The sequence below is a fragment of the Schistocerca nitens genome, chromosome 2 (assembly GCF_023898315.1).
Source record: "Schistocerca nitens isolate TAMUIC-IGC-003100 chromosome 2, iqSchNite1.1, whole genome shotgun sequence".
Classification (NCBI taxonomy): Eukaryota; Metazoa; Arthropoda; class Insecta; order Orthoptera; family Acrididae; genus Schistocerca; species Schistocerca nitens.
In genome coordinates, this window is record NC_064615.1 from 417,288,039 (window position 1) to 417,311,473 (window position 23,435).

The following is a 23,435-nucleotide window of genomic DNA, read 5'->3' on the forward strand; positions in this document are numbered from 1 at the left end:
GGTCAACACAGAGGTAACAATTGATGTGCACTGAAGCTGTAGGCACACAAAGCCTTAGAAGGTAACAATGCAGACTACATCATCTCAACAATGACTCCAGTCTCTGAATTATTGTACAGACATCAAGCCCTATGTATACGGTCCTCTACTGACGTACTACCTTAAAGGTCAGTTTGGTCAAACTAGGGCCGTTACTGAAAAACAAGAGTCCGGAACAATTTTTTTTAACAATGAACCCATCATCATCCCACATTTATATTTTGCCATGTGATTTACAACAGTATGAAGTAGTTATGGAAATATTTTGAAAATTTTCAATTATGTACTTTTGTAAAAAAATTAAATCAAAATATTAATTACCATTTTGAAAAAGGTTATTGTATTAAAATCTGGAAAAAATGGGAAAAGAATAATTTTCAACATTTCCTTTGTAACGTATTCCTATTATCTGCAGAAACTAATTCATTGCTTTTGTTGGATTCATGGTAATAACGATGCCTCTGTTTTTTGTGGTGGTCGACAAAAAATTTGATGATGTAATGTGAAATCTGCCTGGAACTTCTAGTGCGATTCGACCTCTCGAAAAAGAATTTTTTCAACAGTGGAAAGCATTTTTCAGGAAATTATCAGACAACTTAATTTCCAATACTTCTCTCATTTCAGGTTTATCAGCAGAACAGTATTCTTAAGCTTGTCATTTGCGCATTACCAGTTTTCTTCGCCATACATTTGATAAAGTATGCTTGGTATGCAGAACAATGGCTGGGACCATTTCTGATTCCATCCCAGTTATGTCTAAATAAGACTAGTGGTTACTGCGAAGTGTCTGACAGCGTCAATTTTCCTTTGTCCGGTGTGCCTGGAGCAAGCAAAATGTTTTGTCATTCAATACACACTTCGCGGTTTTGTGACTACAGAGAATAAACAAAGAACTGTTTCACTGATAGTCAAATGTACAGCATTCAAAAATTATTATAAGGAGTGGCCTACAGGAATTGTTATAAAATGTAGTACTTTCATTTCAACAAATTAGAAGTCCTCATTGATGGAAGTATGTTACATCAAACATTGCAATGATTTTATTTTCTCTGCTAGCCACTTATCAGAATTACATGTGCAAGAATTGAACTGTCGATATGAAGTTATTAAAAAAAACATTTTTGTATAGTTTAAGCTAGGTTTTCAACGGAGCAAACAATCTAACAAACCCAAGCAAAAGAGAATTTTCTTGTGTACCCGGTATGCCTCTTGCAGGTCTTTCAACTAGACGCCACTGCAGCTACTTACGTGTCCATAACCTTCCCCAGTTACCTTATCAGAAAATGGAGACCTACAGTTGAACATGGAATCCAAACCACATGTCCTTCGTGGCTTCTCCAACATCTGTGAGAAGTGAATCTTCGGTTGAAAATTATAGAAGTTGTGGTCTGAACGGGATTTGATCCTGCACTCTCTGGATCATGAAGCATGCGTGTTACCATTATAGACCATTTTTGTTTTAGAGGGGAAAAAAATATGACCATTAGACCTTCTATGTGTCACCTCTTGAGATGATGCTCGACGTCAGTAATTAGTGTTCTGTTCATAAATTTCCCTTCAGGGGTAATGAAAAGCCAGGGAAAAATGGCAACTGACACACAAGGAAAATTTTGGACCAGTGCTAAGGAGATGGAGATGCAATTGAGATAAGTGCACGACCTCCACGCATGTCACGTTTCCATACAAATTGAGACGCTTTCGTTCTTAGTGCCATATTGTGTACTACATCAAGAACAGTGTGCTCATGACGCAAAATAATACTCACTGAATAGCAAAACTTCGCATTGTGGCTCTAACAAGATAGAATTGTATCTTGTATGCTGAATATTAGCTCCATAAACTAACAACACAGCCTTCATAGGCAATGTTCACTACCTCGTGTTCTCTTCTGTTCCCTCTAGTATGAAACGGTTCTACCCATGTACAAGCGAATGGTAATGAATTTTCTGTAAATGCCCACTTGCACATGTTCGCTTCCATTCGTTCAATTGTAAACCAGGCTTTAAGTGCTTAAAATTGGTGCCTGTGAATCCGGATAATTCTGCTAAGCGGCGCTGCGTGAGTGATTCACTGAGTCGCGCACGATGTGGGTAGGGCTGTACAAACCACTGTTATAAGTTGTTCTTTGCGCGGCAAAAATGTGCCCCCCCCCCCCCCCAAATACTTGGTAGTGCATTTCTTTCGTCGTCTTCTACCTCAAAGCCCAACTTGCCCATAATTAGGTTATTGATGAAATGGGCTACAACTTGTCATCTCCTCAGTAGAAATCTACACATGGTGTACATAAAGTCGGGGAACACTTTTATTTATTGCACAAGAACCAAACATTGCACAGATATCATGTCATTTTGAAGAAAACCCCTGAAAGTTGTTTTTTTCCCATGTATACTGCCACCGCATAGTTTGGTAATTTGCCACTAGTCAGTGCTAGTGGGGAAACATGGCGAGTTCGAGTGCGGAGCGAGCTTTCTGTGTGTTGGAGTTCGACAAAACCAAGTGTACTACAGCTGTTCAACAGATATTTAGAACCAATTATGGTAAGAAGCTACCAACAAGGAAGGCCATTTACCACTGGCACAACAAATTCGTTGCCGCGGGTTGCTTGTGCACGGCAGATAGAAGCGGACGTCCCAGTGTGAGTGAAGTGAATCTGGAGCGCGTATGACACACATTCGTAAGGCGTCCAAAGAAATTGCTTCATAGTGCATCCTGTGAACTCGAAATGGCTCCAATGACAGTGTGGAAAGTCCTGCGACAGAAGCTGTCTATGAAACCATTCAAATTGGAGCTAGTGCAGAAGCTCAATGATGACAACAAAGACAGGCATTTAGAGTTTTGTTCGCAGTTGCAACAATTGAATGAGGATGGGGATGGCATTGCATTGTTGATCTCTTAATTTTCAGCGACAAAGCCACTTCTCACACTAATTGGAAAGTGAACAGGCATAATTGTCAAATCTGGGGTACAAAGCATCCCCACGAATACACTGAAATTTGAGGGTGATTACCCAAAGGTAAATGTTTTTTGTGCCTTGTCACATCAAAAACTGTATAGGCCATTCTTCTTCGCCAAGAGCACTGTCACTGGATATTTCTACTTGGGCATGTTGCTGCAATGGCTGATGCATCAAATGCAATCGGTCACTTCTTTCATCTTTCAGCAGGATGGGGCTCCACCCCATTTTCATTGTGAAGTTATTGGGTACCTGAACACAGAGCTGCTGCATTGATGGATCGGCCGTGCTATGGAAGGGGCCAGCTGTTTCATTAAATGGCTTCCTGGATCACAAGATCTCCCTCTGTGTGACTTTCTTCTGTGGGGACACATTAAAGATCTGGTGTATGTACTGCCTCTACCATGTGCTGTAGCAGAGCTCCGGGAGAGAATACGTGAAGCGTCTGCCACAATCGATGATGCCATGCTGGGATGGGTATGGCAAGAATTCAATTACCTTATGGACGTCTGCTGGGTGACTCATGGTTCACATATCGAATGTTTGTATAAAATTCTTCCTGAGGGGACTCGTCAGGAATGTTGTGGTTGCAGTATTTCTATTACAAATGTTTAAATTTAGGTACTTGACATTTGTTGCAGGGTAATCCCTGTAATCAATGCAAAACACAGTTCTTTGAAATATTCATTATTGGATTATGTAGGCTGTCACTCCAACTGTGTAAGTAGAACCTGTTTGTCTGAAGAAATCCGTTGTTTATTCCTAATATGTAGATTGCTTTGTAAATATTGCTCAGTTTGAGGTATCATCTGCCTCCTGTATATTTATCACAATTTGGACAGAGGACTATTTTACTACCAGTGATTAAAGCACTGGCAATAGAAATCCATGTTTCAGCTCTGATGACAACGAAGACATGACCATTGCCATGGTTAACTTAAATGCAACTGACTTACATATTGTGAAGCATTTGAGCACAAGAAAAGAAAGCATTTAAAATGAGTCATTGTTGTCCTCATTGAACTTGTGCAGTTTAGCTTTCAGTGCAACGGGTTGGACAACAGTGTGAGAAACACAATAATAAAACTTAACGTTTTTTTCCCCTTCTAGCTATATAACGAAAATTTATGGAACTTAATGAAAATGTATAATAGTTCCACAGTAATATTAACATATGTTAAATTATCTAGTATAGTGTGAAATATGTATTATACCACAAAGTGTGTAAAATTTGTAATTTATTTGCAGTAATGGTTCTTTCAGTGTAATTCGTTGAAATTTCATTTTTTAAAATAATTACATATAAAGGAATAGGACATGTAATTACGTAAAATCTGCGTTCTAGTGGTCACTGTATATTCATGTAAGATAGCATTATCAGCACCTGGCAGAGTTTGGAAGGAGCCTCATAGTAGTTCTCAATTTGGCTGCTGGTCAAATCGTGCAATCTATATGGCATTCAGATGTGTCAGTGGCTTATGTTAGACTGCACAGGAACGTGGGGGCAGGCATGCTGTCAAAATTCCAGTTGACCACATCTAACCACCACAAGGAAGGATCGCCATATTGTAACTCCTTCACATCTGTATGTCACCCAAGAGTGCGTAACAGGGTCCCTACACCATTGTGTGTCATCCTGCACCGTTGGTTGGCAGCTGGCAGCACCAAGACTACAGAATTACTGTTCCAAGCCTGGGCTGCTGTTAACATCACAACACAAATAGCTGTGTTTGGAGTGGTGCTGTAACTGGGAAACATGGATATCTAATGAATGGTGTCTCATCGTGTTGAGCAAGAATCACAGTTTTTCTCTATACCAGATGAACATTATTGTCGAGTATTGTGGTGACCTGGGGAGGGGTCCTATTCTTCCAATGTTTCGAAGAGGCACAGCAATGTTACTCATGGCACAGTGTGGAAACCATCGGATGTGACTTCAGGTCACAGCTATTAGTTATAGATGGAACTCTGATAGCACCATGGTAGGTCACGAACATACTGTATTCTCATTCATTTGACAGTATTGTAGTGCCATTTTTCAACATGACAGTGTTTATTTACATATGGCACAAGTGTTAATGAATGAATTGTCTGTGATCCCCAGTTTGGTCTCCGACAGAACATTTGTGGGAACAGCTCAGACATTAAATATATCCTAATGCCAATATCCAGGACATCAGGGACCAGTTACAGCAGTTGTAGGCCAGCTTGCCTTTGGATGGGATACATCAGTGTGGGATAGGATACATCAGTGTTATGACATCCTTGCCAACCAAATCATTGCCCACATCCTGTCAACAGGTGATGCAACATTCTATTGATAAGTGGGCTCATACTTCAAAGTCCCCCTCCCCCACTGAAGTAACGTCACATGTGTTCTCAACCCATTTCATTTCATCATCCTCGTGTGGGTGCTTCAGGCATTATCCATTATGTTTACAATTACAGCATTTTCCCAAATCACCAGGTTTTGTGTATTTGACACACACACACACACACACACACACACACACACACACACACACACACACACACACACACCATCCTTGTGGTTCTGATAGATAATCAATTTTCTGTTGGAACAAGGAATGATTTTTAAGATTTTGTGTTGGGCATTTGTCTCAAAGTGACTGGCCCTTCCCATTTTTTTCCTGCCAGTGATTAGCCAGCCTTACGTATGCGATGAGTTATTTAGTTAGTCTCTTCTAGGTTGTATCTGTCCGTAATTTAAAATACTTAGTTTTTGTTATCTTGTGTGTACCAGGAAAACGCTCTCACTAGGTGTCTATTATCTGCTTAAAATCATTTGACGGAAATTGGCCAGATTTATTCATTCCTAATGAATATATCGTCTCTGTGACAGTTTTGGTTAATCAGTGTTTTTTTTTTAATTTACTTCACTTTGGTGGTAATCTCTGTAATGGTAGCCCAAGTCAGTCTTGAATCAAAATCCATGTGAATTCCAGGAAGATTTTTGAAACGAGCATTAGTCACTTTAAACACATCCTTCATCTGAAGTTTTTGTAATCTATAATGAGAATGTTTACTCCAGCCTTACGTCTGTCACTGTATTTCATTTGAGAAAAGTGTTCTTCAGAAATGGCAACTGTTAGAACCAGAGTTCAAGGAGACAGTTCTATTTTAGTAAGATATTTGTTAAATACTGTATGTTGAAAATGTAGCCTTACCGTCATCAGACAGAGACTAGTAAACAACTGTGCTTTTAATTATATATGTACACTGTTTGTGTAAGCAAATATAGGTAGATACTTCCACCCATCATTTTGTAATTTCTGTTGATTATAGCAAACTGAAATACTGCAATTGTTCTCATGGTGTGCAGTACTTTTAATTTTCAGGAATTCAGACTTATATTTGAATAAAATTCTGTCTAATTTGAGAAAAAAATTGCTTTTGTGTTGCAGTGGGTTATTGCCTCAATTCTATCTTGTAAATTTCTCTACTGTAGTGGAATTCACCCCTAAATAAACTGCAGATATGGACAAGAAATGGTTAGACAGATGGTTTCTAATCTATTTTTACAGATACCTTGTTACTTGTTCGCCAGTAGCTGATGATCATAGTGATAAAAAAACCTCAATTGCATGGGACATTCGCACTGGACAGGAAAAAAGATCATTTCCTCTAGATACGACGACGACGACAATATGGCCAATTCTTCGTTGGTCTCACGATGACAGATATTTTGCAAAATTAGGTACTGATATTCTTAGTGTCTATGAAACGCCGGTAAGTGTGTGAACATATTTTCTATCGGAAATATCTTGACATAATTACAGATCATTGTTTGTATCTATAAATCTTTGGATATTTCAGTCATTTGGTTTACTGGACAAGAAGAGTATAAAGATTACTGGTATAAGAGATTTCAGCTGGTCACCATCTGATAATGTTTTGGCATACTGGGTAGCAGAAGATAAGGACGTGCCAGCCAGAGTTTCACTTCTTGAGATACCAAGGTATGCTACTGTTCCACTGCAACTATATATATTTCAGAGGATTGCTGTTGGCCTTCTGGAGGCTGAATTTTGTATTGTATGTGAGATACACTTCAGTATTTGTTATGAACATTTATCAAAGGTATAGGTCTGGGTTCATGATGATCTAACTTGTAATTTTAGTGTTAGGAATGTTCCAATATTACATTAGTTTATCTGAATGCAAATTTTTTGCTAAATGGAACAGGCACAAGAATTTCTTCAGCTGATTAATTCCTATTAGCTGGGGTACTATGTGCAAAAGCATTAGCGTATCAAAATTATTGAATGTTAGCATATTGAGTAATACAGCAGAAAAATCACATTTATTGATACAAGAGTTAAACTTAACAGGCAGTAATGTTTCGAATCACTTTTATTAATGCTACTCATTTGGCTGCAGCACTTTCCTCTGCAGAGGAGAAACAGATTTACAACGGTGTACTACCAACTTTGTATTTGGGATGATTGGTAATTATGCAGTGAATAATAGACTAGCTATTTGGTGCCTGTTTGAGGTTTTGAAGCAATGAGCTTCTATTTTGCAGCTTCTCGTCACAAGCGGGTTTTCTTGCAATTTTTCCTATGCAAGTGGAATAAAAAAGTGGCAAATGATAGTCCTCTGCATGTATGATCACTTGTGGAGTGTAACTGTAAATGGAATGATGTAATTATATTAATCTATGTAAAAAATGGTTGTTGTTAAATAATCGTGATTAAGAGAAATGCATTTTTCGCAGTCGCAATGAAGTCAGAGCAAAGAATCTTTTCAATGTCGCAGATTGCAAGATGTATTGGCAAAAGACAGGAGACTATTTGTGTGTGAATGTGAATCGATATATGAAACTTACAAGGAAGGAAAAGAATGAAATCAAATACAGTGTGAGTAGAGGTTTTCAAGTAATTAATTCTGTTTAGATGTTAAACTGTTTGTCATAAAACTGTTTTGTTGTGATCATGTTGTCTCAGCTTTACAAATAGCATGTCTACTGCTTGTCATTTAATTAAAAGTTGTTTCAACCAATTGGTGGTTGATAGTTAGCAGCAAATATAAATACTGTACCAGAGTGTTAGTCGATTGTTATTCAGATGAAATGCTGTACTAGTAAATAGAGGGAAAACTTGTAATCAACTGTTTTACTTTGGAAGATTCTACATAAGTGAGATAAAATTTAAGCTTTCTTTACACAGATTGTTGTTCAGGTCATAAATAATGCGCAAACATGTTTGGAAAAAGTTTTTTCCACCCATTGTGTTATTAAATTGCTATGCTATGTTAATTTGACACGCCATTTACTCTTCTCCTTGAGTCCTTTTTTCTCCAGTTTCTCATGTTTAGCTTAAAGGATTCACACAATACAGTTTTTGGATTGACTAAATCTAGAGCATTTCAGTATTTATTTATGTGTGTGCGTATTCCTTTTCAGGGAATGTATTACAATTTTGAAATTTTTCACATGAGGGAAAAGCAGATACCTGTAGACAGTGTTGAAATCAAAGAAAACATCCTGCAGTTTGATTGGGAACCAGTTGGTTCAAAGTTTGCAATTATCCATGGTGATACAAACAATACTAGTGTAAGCTTCTATGGTGTCAAAACAGGACAAGCACCAACACTCCTGAGTATGTTCTCATCTTTCCTGCACATTCATGTGTAGTACTTTTTGTGTACATCTTCAGAAATAAATATTTATAATAAACTACATAGGCTAACTCCTTTTTAATTTATTCTGAATTTTACTTCTCTTGTTAGTAATGTTCCTTTGATCACATTTATTTCTATGTAAATTTGAAAATGTACCAGTATTAGCAGAGGTTGTTATGCTTTTCAGAAAAATTTGAGAAGAGGAACTGTAACAAAATGTATTGGGCACCATGCGGACAGTTCATTGTTTTAGCCAGTGATGCTGGATCTTTGGAGTTTGTTGACACAAATGATTTTGTTATAATGAATACAACAGAGCATTTTAATGTGTCACATATTGAGTGGGACCCAACAGGTCGGTATGTTGTTACTGCAGTGACAGTCTGGAAAGCGAAGGTGAGACCACTTTTAATATATTTGTAAGTTAAATTAAGGTATATTGCTTTTATAGTAATTGAACTAGACCTTCAACATTTCCTTGTTTCAAACAAACAACTAAAGACAGTAATTTGCCTAAAATCTTGCTTCTCCACCAATTATTTCATTAACTCCTTACTGAACTCTTCAGTATATGTCAGGTCATTAATTAGTTTCATAAGGACCTACCATGGGAAATTCCTTAAGTTTGTCAGTAAGCTGGGCCTGATGCATTTGATGTTTTGCCAGAATTGTAAGAGATTCCCTTCGTTGTGTGACAAATTTACAAACCAGTTATGTAGGTATTAGTTACAATTAATTTATAAAAATATGTGAAAATTAATGTGTTTATTAATTTAGAATTGCTTAAAAGTGTGCCTCCACATTTTTGAAATTTCATTTTCTGCTGTAACAAGTGGCAGTCTGTAATCTGAATCAGTTCTCTCTTGCTGCTGTTGGAAGGGGACAGGAGTCTGCTATACATATGAGGTTTTAGCCAAAAGGCCTTCTAAAGTGTGTGTGTATACACACACACACACACACACACACACACACACACACACACACATTAGCACAACTCACACAGTGATCATGTGTGTGAATGAGGGGTGTATTGTTGGGGGGGGGGGGCCATGGGTTTTCTACTTTAGGAGAAGGCCTTTTGGCCGAAAGCTCAAATGTATAGCAGTCTTTTTGTTATGCGTGTCTGTGAATGAACATCTCCTCTATATGGCAAGCAGCAATACGTCCTTTGAGAAACTGCCTGTTGGCTTCTGTCTTGGATTCTTCGGCCAGTGTGTTTGTTCAATGGTTTTTCTGCCATTTTGTGAGCACAGGTGGCTGGCATTGTCAAAGCTTCACGCTCCATTGCTGGTTATGTAATGTAGTAGAGTTGGCAGCCACAGATTATATGTACCTGGTGCGCCATTGTCAAAGGGATTTCCGTGGTCATTTCCGGTTTGGTTCTCTCCTTGTTACGTGTAGTGGTCATTCACTGCAGCACAGGAATCCAGGATCGGTTCACCTTGAGGCTTTCTTCTTTCTTGTTGAAGATGTTCTTGTTTGTGTGTTTCTATAGCTTCTCTGAACAAGTGGGTGTGATAGCTCTTCTCTATAGCACGAACTTCTGTGTCGGCCAATTTTACTTTGTATTTGGTCTCTGAGTGTGTACTCTGCCATGGTCAACTTCTCCACCTGTCCCAACCTGCAGTGCCACTATGTTCTCTGACCCTCGTGTTGATTGATTGTCCAGTCATTCTGTTATAAACTTTCCCGCATGTACATGATGTGCGGAATATTCCCGACATAACAAGTGGGCCCCTTTTCTCCTTTGCTAATCTGAAATGCTCTTTGATCTTCTTTGTCGGTTTATAAATAGTTTTTACACTGTGTCTGCTCAGCATACGGCCTCTGTGTTCATCACTCTGGGAATGTATTGTAGAGAGGCTGTACACAAAATTTCTTTTTCCAATGTGTCACTTAGCCATGTGTTTGACTCTGTGAGACTTCTTATGTAACTGGTGGAGTACCCAATGCTCCTCAGAACATTTACCAGTTGTTGCATCTCATGTCTGATGTGCTGTGGCTCACATATTCGTCTCGCTTTCGTTAAGAGCGTATTAGTCGTGCCTCTTATCTGGCTCGGGTTGTGATTTGACAGTTTGTGCCGGTATTGATCCGTTCGGTCATTTTTCGATACATGCTGTGTCCCAGTTTCTCACCATCCCTTGTGACCAGCACATCTAGAAAGGTAGTTGTTTGCCCTTTTCTACTTCCATGGTAAATTTTATGTTGGCATGGAGGCTGTTCAGGTGTCTTAAGAAGTCACCGAGCTGTTCCTCGCCATGGCTCCACACAATGAAGGTATCTTCGACATATACGCACCACACCTTAGGTTTACGAGGTGCCAAGTCCAATGCCTGTGCTTTGAAATGTTTCACGAAGAAGTTTGCCACAACTGGACTAAGAGGACTACCCATGGTGACACAAAAGAGGACTACCCATGGTGATGCCTTCCAGCTGTTTGTAGAAGATGGCATTCCATATGAAATAACTCGCGGTGAACCATGCGTGAAAGAGCTTGGTTATCTGTTGGAGGAAAAGGGAACCAATTTGCTCCAGAGTGTCACTGAATGGCATTTTGGTAAACAGAGACACAACATTAAAACTGGTCAGGATGTCATTTGGTCAAAGTTTTAGTTCCTTCAACTTCATGGTGAAATGTCCTGAGTTCTTTATGTATGTGTGTATGTATGTATGTATGTATGTATGTACGTCTTCCCCATGTGCAGCTGGAGCAGACAGGTCAAGGCCAGTTTATACATCAGTGAGCCAGGAGCACTAACAATTGGTCTTAATGGTACATATTCTTATGGTCATCTGGTGATCTATACAGCAAAGGTAATACGGCTCCTATGTTGCACATGTTCCTCTGTATGCCCGCCGAGAGAGAAGACACTTTGATTAACCAGTCAGTATTTCGTGTGATCTGCTGTGTCGGATCTGCACTTGGTTTTCGGTGCGGGGTTTGGATCAAGTAAGTCCAGGATCTTCCACTCGTAATCTTCAGTCTTCATTACGAAAGTCGCATTTCCCTTATCGGCAGGCAGTACCAATATACTCCTGTTGGCATTAAGACTTGATAGCTTGTGCGTCTTTATTCTGGTTGCAAGCTGGTGGGTTTGCTTGGTGCAGTACCCTGGTTGTTTTAGTGCGTATTTCCTCAGCTCTTTTACAAGGAAGGGTCCAGATGGCTGCTTTGGTATTAACAATGATGTCCTCAATGGGTATAGTTCTTGGGGTGATAGTAAAATTCCCTCCTTTTTGAAGGATAGACGATTGCTCTTTGATAAGTTGTCATTTAGTGAGATTGACCACTGTGCAAGACAAGCCAGGAATCGTCTTGTTAAGCTGGTTCCAGCATCTTGCATACTTTTTCTTCTATTGCTCCAGTGCAGCACTCAAGTTCATTCTCCATGCCCCTGTGAGTGATGCTGTTGATCTTACCTCAGTTGTCTCAATGCATTCTGCTACTTAATTGTTAGAAAACGTCCAAAACTTCATCTGTTGTTGCCAAGTATCTCCATGCTGCATGAATTCACTCACAAAGAAAAACTCATTCCATTCTGTCATATACAGTGTCCTCAGGTGGTGGTGAAAAGGCATTTTAAGAACTTTGGCATAGCCTCATGACCCCACACCATGACAGAAAGGCGAGAGAGAACATCATTCACACTTTCTCAGGTTTTTTGGCTGATATTTTTTTGATGATTTTTCATTTTGAAGTGCAGACATTGAACTCGGCACCTTGTAAACCTAAGGTGTAGTACAGATACGTCGATGATACCTTCATTGTGTGGAGTCATGGTGAGAGACAGCTTGATGACTTCTTAAAACATCTGAACAGCCTCCATGCCAACATAAAATTTACCATGGAAGTAGAAAAGGACAAACAGCTACAGTTTCTAGATGTGCTGGTCACAAGTGGTGGTGAGACCCTGGGACACAGCATGTATCAAAAATCAACTCACAAGGACTGAAACCTGCACAAACTGTTCAATCATCACCAGAGCCAGAAAAGAGGCATGATTAATATGCTCGTAATGTGAGCAAGAGGAATACACGAGTTGCAGCACCTCAGACACATGATGCAACACCTGGAACGTGTTATAAGGAGCAATGAGTGCTCCACCATTTACACAAGAATTGTCACAGAGTCAAACACTCGGCAAAGTGACACACCGTAAAAAGAAATGTCGGGTACAACCTTTCTGCCATACACTCCCAGAGTGGAGGACAGAATGGACCATAAATTGCGCAGACAGAGTCTAAAGACTATAAACCAATAAAGATGATCAAAGAGTGTCTCAGATTGGCAAAGGAGAAAACAGTACTTGCAGTGTCAGGAATATACCACATCCCATGTAAATGCAGAAAAGTTTATGTTGGAATGACAGGACGATCAATCAACACCAGAATCACAGAACATAAATAGTATTGCAGGTTGGGGCAGGTGGAGAAATTGGCTGTGGCGCATGCAGTGTGTGAGGCAACCACATAACAAAATTCGCCAACACAGAAGTTCTTGCTGTAGACAAGAGCTCTCACACCTGCTTGTTCTGAGAAGGTATAGAAATGCACATACATAAGAACAGCTTCAACAAGAAAGAAGAAAGCCTCAAGGTAAACGGATCCTGGATTCCCGTGCTGCAGTGAATGCCCGCTGCAGATAACAGGGGGAGAACCAAACCTGAAATCACCATAGAAGAGCTCTTGGATGTTGGCGCACCCGGTACATATAGTCTGTGTCCGCGAGCTCAACTCAGTCTATCACCAGTAATGGAGGGTGAAGCTCTGACAATGCCAGCCACTCATGCTGGCAAAACATCAGAAAAATCATCAAACGAGCATCAGCCAAAGAACCAGAGACAAAAGCCAACAAGCAGGTCATCATCAAGTAGCTACAAAAGTGTTAAAAATCTATCCTTTTCTATAATACTGTCAGTATTTCATCCTGGATTTACCATTGTTTGACAAAATATACTCCAGTATCCATTTATTGTTAGAATGCTTGCTATGCTGCATCCTAGTTATTTGTGAGAAGGTATTAGCAGAAAGTGTTTCTGTCCACTGAGCGCCAGCCTAATTTGAAATCAAATGCAGCTTAAAATTATCCTAGAATTCCTTATTCCTATCCAAGGCGGTGTGCATGTGCACGCATGCTGTAGGTAATGTATGAAATGTTACTTGCTTTGTGGTTCTTTTTGTTGCAAAACATGCATTTGCTGAAACCTATCCATGTACATATTGTCAGATTGTCTCTTTCAAAAACAATCTGCCTCTGGCAGTTTCTAATTTCTATTTTTCAGCTGTTGACGACAAAAAACTAGCAAACTGAACAATTTTGCTAAATTCTATATGATGTAATGAAATACAAACTAGGAGAATGCAGGCAGGCAGTTTTGCCCTTGGTAGAGGAAATTTATCCTAAGTTTTGCTGCCAAATGTGAAAATGCAGTGAATAGGTAGCGAGCCTAACTCCTTGCCAATCTTCTCGATTGACAACACAGAAACTTAACTACCACGACAAAATCATTGCTGCCTCTAGGATGAAGGGTTATTTCTGAAAATTACGGTAGCATTGATTTCTTATATTTACTTCATTCTTTGTTACTGATTAGAATCTTCCCTTTTATGTAGTTGCTAATACTACATCCCTATTGTAATCAAACAGAATTAGTTACACATGTTCCTTCCACAATCTGTATTAATTTGTCTACTTTACTATTATCCGATTTCAATTTCATTAGTTATTTCACGTACACCACTAAAAAAATAATGCATACTGCTTAATAAGTTCACACTTTTTTTTTCTTTCTTATGCCTGCAAGATGTGACGTAATTGTGAGGGAAACAGCACTTAAAGTTGATATAAGGTGGACCAGTTTCACCTTAAGTTTGCATATACACTACTACTCGGCAATTCACAGTTAAGAGCCTGGCAGAATTTCATCAAATCACATTCAGACATTGGCATTATATTGTCCTTTACCAATAACAAGTTACCCCAGGGGCTCGCGCTCTTTGGCGGGTTCATGCTTGACTAACACAGGGCCCCAACCTTTGCAGCATCTTTCCCCTTCTGTGCTGCATGTCCGTTATCTTGCTATTCTTTTTCCCTCTGCCTTGGGGAACATGTCTGGGATAATTTTGGAAAGGTGCTCTGTGTTTTCAGTGACAGATATCAGAAAACCCTCTCCTCTGTTTTTCGTTCCTTTTTTCTTTCTTCGTTCCCCTTCGCTTATCCTTCCTCTGCTTCGGTGTTTGAGTTCCCTCTTCTTCCTCCCTGTGAGCTCCTGAAGGCGCCTGATGCGTAACAGGTGATTGGGTAACGCGTAAGTCCCAGTCCCGGATTGATAGGTAGGGTTCGCACATATCCCCAGTACAGGCCAGGCCCAGGGAGTGGTGACTGCCTGACCTGCTACCTTCCCAAATTGTCAATTGGTTGTTTGGGAGGTGTGACCTGAGGTTTTAATAATCACCTAAGACTGGTACACCCCCTTCTGAGGGGGGCACACAGTTGGAAGGATTGCATCGTCAGAGACACTGGCAATCTGGGAGATTTTCTCACAATGAGCCAATCATCATCTCACAGTAAATGTCGACTATATGTGAACGGAATGAGGCTAATGATTCAGAGACCCTCCCAGCTGTACCACGGTTCCCCGTGGTTTCACATACTTAAGATGGTCAGCCCTTTGCTACAGTAAATCAGTTTATTATCCAGAAAGTTGTTTATGCAATTGCTGGCCCTGTGAAATCCTGCTCTCATTTATGAAATGGCACTTTGCTTTTGGAGACTACCTCTGATTCTCAAGCCAACAACTGTGCTTGTAGCTTTGCTCCTCCATGGCTATCCTGTTTGTGTCAAGGCCCATCAAATGATGAATTCTTCCCATGGTGTTGTTTACAAGAGGCTGCTCAATGGTCTGACCGAGACAGAAATCCTAATGTACCTCTCCAATCAGGGCGTCATTGCAGTCCATTCGGTGATAAGAAAGGTAAATGCATCCTTAGTGCCCATACCCACTCTTTTTCTTACTATTGATAGAATGGCACTTCCGTCAAAGATCAAAGTGAGTTATGAAGTTATCGCAGTCCGACCGTACTTTCCAAACTTGAGGCGCTGCTACCAGTGTTGTCATTACAACCACACTTGAATGTCCTGTCAACACCTGGCAAAATATGTAACCTGTAGGGATGCTCTGGAGGGCGATTGTTGGCCTCCTCCTCCTGTCTGTATCAACTGCAATAGTGACTGCGCCACCTCCTCTCGAGATTGTCCCATGTATCTTGATGAGCAGACTGTCCAGGAGATCTCAGTGAAGGAAAAAGTGCCTTACCTGATCGCTCGAAAGTTGTTGGCTAGTCGGAAACATTGCATTCTACCATCCGGCACTTAAAGAGTACTGTTCTTGCTACATCTCGCTCCACGAAGGACATAGACATGCAACCTCAAATTCAGCACTGCAGTTGTGAAATCGCCCAATGTCATGGTAGCATGCCAGTCTCCTCCAACTATGCAACAAGACACCAGACTTCCACCTCACAGGGCGAAGTCACCTGCTACACAATGGGCATGCCGGAAGGGACAGAAGGAATACTCCCGCAAAGGTTTCCTACATTCCTCCAGCCAACTAACATGTAACTCTTCCTCTGACAATCAGAAAGGCTCCAAGAAGTCAAACAAAGGCAAAAAGTTTTCTCCTTTCCTGACTCGGAGGTCCTCCTCGACAGTGTCGCCACATGATACCTTCACCTGGCTGACCTTCGTGTCCCTGGTGCACACCACAAACTGTTTTTCTGCCCTGGACTCTGAAGATAGACAGAGGGAGAATGCCGACACTTCTGTAGAACTCATGGAACAGGATTGTCCAGCCGCTACGTCCTGTATCAGAGAGTTTTCAAAGGCTGGCACTCGGCACCCTCCAAGGAGGCACTCAAATCATTTTTCCCTCCTCCTCTTCCCTTATCATGACTCTCCTCCAATGGAACGTTCAGTCTTCGATTCCACAAAGAGGACTAATGTATGCTCTAAGAATCACAGTGTCCACTTTTTCTCTGCCTCCAGGAAAAAAAAACTATATTCTCAACACTGCTCTGAGCTCTCGCATTTCTTCCTGGTCCGCTTTCACCTCTCCCACTTACATTCTCATTTATGTTTTAGCAATCAGCGCAGGTTGTCGACCATGTTTTACTTTTTATCTTTTGTAGCAATTTGGCGAAGGACATTTGATCTTTAGTTCAGGACCTCCACTTCTCCATGGCGTATTTTATGGGCCTTTCTCAGTGTCCCGTTTTTTAGATGTCTTTCCTTCCATTGATTTGGGTTTATTCCCCCTCCCTAATTTGTGTTCTATGACCTTTAGTTGTTTTTGTGCCCTAAAAACAAAGCAAAACAAGCAACTTCTTGAAATGCATTATAGTTTCTTCACCTCTATCGCAGATATAAAAATGTCTAACATCATTAAGGAGTATTCATAGTTGCCAAAATTGGTGATCAGTTACTTTAAAATTAGCTAATTGCAGAGTTTTGTTACATGTGAAGATGACTCTCTATAAAAGAGAGATGTTTCCTTCCAAAAAGTTTATTCTGGCTGTTGACCCAAAACAAGAAGGCTGTTAGTGTTTTCTAATTTCCTTCGTTGCTGTATGTAAAAAGTTTGATTTTATCTTGATTTGACTGCAAGCTGTAGTATTACAAGGCCTATATTTTTCATGTATTTATTTGGTAATAGCTAAGTACATTTTCTTAGTTGACAAGGCGGGGGGGGGGGGGGGTTCACATTCACAGTGCAGATAAAAGTAAAAAATGTTTTTTGTACTGTAGAAACTAATTTTTTTCATTAGAAGACTCACTACTGAAAACCCTGCATTAATAAGTAACTATGATTCACAATTTAATATGTATGTATCTAGGTAAATCTAAAGTGGTAGAAGAGTTTCCCTGCTTGGGGACATGTATTTTTAATTATTCATTGTTTATCTGACAAATACTGCTTGCATATGAGAAAATAAAGCCATTTCAATTTTTCTTATTTAAGGAAGACAATGCTTACTGGATCTGGTCATTCCAAGGAAAAATACTGAGTCGGACACCTGTGGATATGCTTTATTGCTTTACATGGCGACCTCGGTTGCCAACTTTGTTGACACAGAAACAACAGAATGAAATAAAAAAGAATCTTAAAAAATATAGCTCTCAGTTCGAATCAAAAGATCGTACACGTATGTGGAAGGCATCAAAGGTGACTGTTGATTTCATTATTCGTGTAACTATTCTGGTAGCCCAGTTTGTTGTTGTTATTTCAGCTTAAACATTAACAATTTAAACTTCCAGGAATTGATAGAGAAACGAGCAAAACTGAAGGAGGAATTTGCAGAGTATAGAGCTAAATGCACTGAGCAATGGATGCAGCAAAAGGATAGGCGTATGGCTCTCAGAAACAGTGAGTGTTTGTTTTACCCATTTTTTGTTGTATCAGCAGGCTCGTCATTACTTTATTACAAATATCATTGTGATTTTTACATTCTTCATTTCCATTAGCAATGCTTGACCATATTACATTGTGTATGAGATATTCATAGGTCAGGTGTTGCAATTTAGATATTATTGCCCTTTCTTAGCTGGTCCTTCCTGTCAGCGATTCAGAATCTCTTCCAAATATATGATTTGTCATTAATGTATATTTAAAGGTAAGCATGATTAGCTATAATCAAATATATATTAAGTGGTGCACTTGTTTCTGTTATGTACAGCTGCTTGTGTGTTTACAAGAAAGCATTAAAGTCATTGTTGTCAATGATCTTTGTTATATAGCTACAAAAATTTTAATGAAACAATGGAAAGTTAGAGAGACAAATGTGGCTATGAATGCAACCACTTATGATACATGGTGTTGAGTGGTCGATACACAGACAAGAGATCAAAACTGTTGCTATGCTTTTAGACAGTGCCCGTCTTCAGAGCTAACTAATACAGAACTTGTGTACGTGTGCACACACACACACACACACACACACACACACACACACACACACACAGTGCAGTTATATTGTCCCTGTTGAAATATATTTTTCTGGTGCTTCACTTATTCTTTGAAATTCCATGCATTTCTCGTTTTATCGTTCCTTCTGGCATCACATGCATATGTAAAAAATGGCTGACTCTAAAAGTTAGTGGTTTTTTTCCCCCATCCTTGCTCATATTGTTCTAGTTTTGCCTATTAGAAAATGGTACCCTTTCTTAAGTCTTATTGTTTCCTTCATTATTTATACTTTCGCAATTCTGTCGCAACATAAAATATGTAATTTGTGCCTATGATTTATCTCAAAATTACTCATTATTGTTCTCTTTCTTGCAGATATTGATACTGATGAACTTGATTCAGACCCAAGAAACTTTGAAGAGGAAGTAGTAGAATTTTTTGTCAAAGAAGAGAGGATATTGTTGGACTAAAGTGAGGATCGGAAGTAGAAGCCATTCTTGGAAACCTCTGACAGTGGACATAAAGGAATACAGTATTTGTAGATATACTGTTAAGTATTGGTGAATGTGGGGAGCGGTCCCCACGTAACTTCAATATGTCTCTGTATTGTGTGGAGAAGTATTGGAGAAGTGCGACTTCTTATCACTGTGAACTCTGTTTTTCTAGAATGACATTTATGAAAAACTGTCCAGGGCAGTCTGTGCTTAAGTCGGTAATTTCATTTGTGTGTTGTGGTCTTGTAATACTGAGTTGCTTACCGGTACATTGTTATAAAATATTACCATTCAGACTGTATTTTGGCAAACTCTACCATGTTCCATATAGAATATACCAGCAATTAAATAAATGTATTTTTTGTGAAATTGCATTTCATCTGTACAGATTGTGCAATAATAACTGGAAATAAGAAAAGTGTTCGTAATCATTTGGAAAATCACAAAAAGAGTATACCATATTACACTGTACAGTGCCTAGCAGTGCCACATCGTAAAAACTGTGTTCAAAATTACTGAAGTATTTTAGTCTTTGTGACATCGTTTCAACCCTTTTTCATTAGTAAGTACTATTGTAGCACAAAACTTACAGTTCAGTATAGACTGTTGAGTCACTGGATATCAGATGTCCGTCAAGTGATAGATTTTGGCCAGTTGTTCCAAGAACTCTGTGTTAGTAATGAGGGCTTCTTGTTGCCCCATGTTCTTAGTGATGGCAGCGCTCAGTGAACAAATTAGCATGACTGACTTTCATTTATGCTATTTCAAAAATTTTGTGGCAATGTTGTTTACATTAGTCAGTGTAGCTTGACTTCCTCCAGTCTGTTATGTTTATAAAGTAAGCTGAACCGCACCAAGTACTTTGAAAAGAAATAACTGGGAGCCCACTTTCTAGCTTTTTTGTGGGTTCATGCTCGGTTACTACGGAGCCCCAGCCTTTGCCACATCATGCTGCCTTCTGTCCTCTTGCTATTCTTTCTCCCCTCCCTTGGGGACTGTGTCTGGGACGTTTTGGAAATGTGTTCTGCATATTCAGTAGCTGATATCATAACAGTCTCTCCACTGGTTTTTCGTTCATTTTTTTCCTTTCTTCATTCCCCTTTTGCTATCCTTCCTCTGCCAACCAGAAAGGCTCCAAGAAGCCAAACGGTCTTCTCCTTTGCTGACTCAGAGATCCTCTTAGATGGTGTCGCCACATGACACCCATGTGTGGCCGACATCGATGTCGCCAGTGCGCACCACAAACTGTTTTTCTGCCCTAGACTCCGAAGATCGACAGGGGGAGAATGCTGACACCTTTGTAGATCTCATGGAGCAGAATCCTCCAGCCCCTGTAGCAGTGAGTCTTCAAAGGCTGGCAGGCACTTGTTAGCCGCACGGAGACACTCGTTCATTTTTTCCTCCTCTTCCACACAGCATCCGCTTGTTCTCTGCCTCCAGGAAACAAACTGTGTCCTCACGACCATTTTGATCTCTCGCATTTTTTTCCTGGTCCCCTTTGACTTTCCTCCATCTCGTGGGGAAGTCATGCTGTTCATCCGGGATGACGATAATAATCAACACACCTGTGTGACTACTGGGCTTAAAGCTGTTGTCCCCATTTTCCTTCCTCGCTTGACCTTTCCCCTTTTGTACCGTTTACATCCCTCTGTCAGATTTCCCATAGCTTACTGCACAACTGCCTCGCCCATTTCTGCTGCTCGGTGACTTTAATGCACACCATCCCCTTTGGGGCTCACCCAGAACCCGTCAGAGATGCCATCTTGGCTTACCTCCTCAGTAACCTTAATCTCATCTGCCTTAACACAGGAGCACCCATGTTCCTTCCACACTCCACTCATATCTATTTCCATTTGGGCCTCTCCTTCTACACTTCCCAGCTTGCCCATCATCTCGAGTAGTCTGTTCTCCATGACACATACTTGAGCAACCATTTCCCATGTGTTATCAGAGTGCTGACTTACCCCACCTACATAAACACCCAAGTGGCAGCTTTCCAAGCTGACAGCAGTCTTTAATCCTTCATGGCGACCTTCGATGAACGTTTCCCCAGTTGCGATGACCAGCTATCTGGATTTCCCTTACTTGTTGTTTTAACAGTTCTACTCCCTCTTCCGGAGTATGGGCCAACCTCAAACGGCTCTCTGGGACGAAGAAGGTCCATTCCCCAATTTCCAGCGTGACAGGCGCAGATATCATAGTGGACCCTACTATCTCTAACACCTTGGGCCACTATTTTGTGAAGATTTTGAGCTCCACCCGCAATCACCCTGTCTTCATCCCTCGGAAGCGAGTGGAGGAGACTTCTCAGAACCGTGAATGCGACAATGCCACCTTTATTATGAGGGAGCTAGATCATGCTCTAATTTTATCCCCATCCTCCACCCCGGGACTGGACAATGTTCACATTCAGGTTTTGCAAGCTTGCGGGCAAGCTTTTTCTCCATCATATGTACAATCGCATCTGGGCAGAGGGCACATTTTTCAGATGCTGGCACGAAGCCACTGTCAGTCCTGTGCCTAAACACCTTCCTTCTAACAATCACACCATTTCTCTCTCCAGCTGTTTTTGCAAGGTGATGGAACGTATGATTCACACCCGGCTGATATGGTGGCTTGAGTCTTGCAATTTACTAACCACTGCACAGTGTGGATTTCGAGCATGCTGTGGTTGACTATCTTTTCACTTTGTCAATCCATTTAATGTATGGTTTTCTGTGAAAATATCAGACTGTGGCCATGCTTTTCGATTTGGAGAAAGCCTATGACACCTGCTGGAGTAGTGGTATCCTCCATGCTCTCTACATGTGGGGCTTCCTTGGTTGCATGTCCGTTTTCCTTCAGGAATTGTTAAAAGAATGAGTTTTCAAGGTATGTATGGGTTCTGCCTTGTCGGACATCTTTATCCAGGAAAACTGTGTGCCTCAGTGTTTCATCCTGAGTGTCATCCTCTTTGCTATCGCTACTAACCCTATAATGGCCTGTCTCCGGGCATCTCTGACTTCCTCTTTGTTGACGATTTTGCGATCTATTGCAGTTCTCCACGGACTTGTCTCCTTGAGCAGAGTCTTCAGTGATGTCTTGATCATCTTTACTCATGGAGCATCAACAATGGCTCTCACTTTTACACTGACAAAACTGTTTGAATTTCTGGTGACGCAATTGGTTTCTTCCACCGCCTTTACATCTGGGGCCTGTTGCTCTTCATTCATTGAAACTACGAATGTTTTGTTAATGCATCTGCATGTCCATCCCTCCTACGCCATCTCAGTACTATCCACCCTCGTGGCACCTGTTTGGCCACTGGTACCTGATAACGCTAGCCCGGTTGAGTGTGTATGCCGAAGCTGCCAGACTACCACTGTCAAACTGCATTGACTTTCTCCTCAGTAGATACGCGTGCCATTTGTCTGCCATGCCTGGCCACCCATCCTATGCGTTCTTCTTCGGTGACTCCTTTGATCGTCAGTATGGGGTGCGTCCCTCTTCTGTTACCTCCTGGAGTTCACTTTCGGTTCTTTCTCTGGCACATTAACTTCACGCTCCCTGCAACTTTCCCAGTGGAAAAGTGCTTCCTAAAGACACTACTCCAGCTTCACTCTATCACTGTAAGTTTCATAACCATCGCACAAAACTTCACGTAGTACCTTTGTGTATACTGATGGCTCTGAGACTGATCGTGGTGTCGGATGTACCTTCATCAGTGGGACCAGCATTTTTCGGTGTTGGCTTCCGGAACACTGCGCAGTATTTACATCAGAGCTCTGCCCTGTTTCAGGCTGCATAGTACATCTGGTGACACAGGCCTTTCAATTGCGTCATCTGCTCCAGCTCTCTCTGTGATCTTCAAAGCCTCTTTGTGCTGAGCACCGTCCATCCCTTAGTGCAATGGGTACAGGAAAGGTGTCACTTGCTCACTCTTGGTGGAGCCACTGTGATGTTTATGTGGGTTCCTGGCCACATCGATCTGATGGACAACGAGGCTGCTGATGCTGCTGCCAAGGTTGCAGTCCTCGTACCTCGGCCCGCTAGTTCTTTCACTCCTTCCAATGATCTCTGTGTTCCCATGTGTCAGTACATGGTGTCACTTTGGCATCAGCACAGGTCCTCGCTTCATGGAAACAAGCTCTCGCCACGAGATCATTTTAGCCAAGTTTTGAATTGAGCACTATCTTTTTAGCCATCATCATTTTGTTAAATGAAGCTCCCCACCACTATGTGCTCATTGCCCTCAACCTCTAACAGTTCACCTTTTCCTGACAATGTTCTTTTTTAACCACATACGTTCTCATTTATTTTTACCATCTGAATTACCGGCTTTTGACAAATGATGCACAGGCT

General features: G+C 40.7%; 1 protein-coding gene across 1 annotated transcript in view; it reads left to right on the forward strand.

The window, feature by feature from the left end:
• Positions 1 to 19,463, forward strand: part of LOC126236290 (eukaryotic translation initiation factor 3 subunit B) — a 93,592-nt gene extending 74,129 nt beyond the window's left edge. Inside the window, exons 6-13 of the mRNA XM_049945478.1 lie at positions 6,538 to 6,742; positions 6,830 to 6,972; positions 7,731 to 7,872; positions 8,418 to 8,613; positions 8,823 to 9,031; positions 17,656 to 17,859; positions 17,952 to 18,060; positions 18,976 to 19,463. Coding sequence (XP_049801435.1) covers positions 6,538 to 6,742; positions 6,830 to 6,972; positions 7,731 to 7,872; positions 8,418 to 8,613; positions 8,823 to 9,031; positions 17,656 to 17,859; positions 17,952 to 18,060; positions 18,976 to 19,070 — 1,303 coding nt within the window. The 3' untranslated portion in view covers positions 19,071 to 19,463. The remainder of the gene's footprint in view (positions 1 to 6,537; positions 6,743 to 6,829; positions 6,973 to 7,730; positions 7,873 to 8,417; positions 8,614 to 8,822; positions 9,032 to 17,655; positions 17,860 to 17,951; positions 18,061 to 18,975) is intronic.
• The last annotated feature ends 3,972 nt before the right edge of the window (positions 19,464 to 23,435 follow it).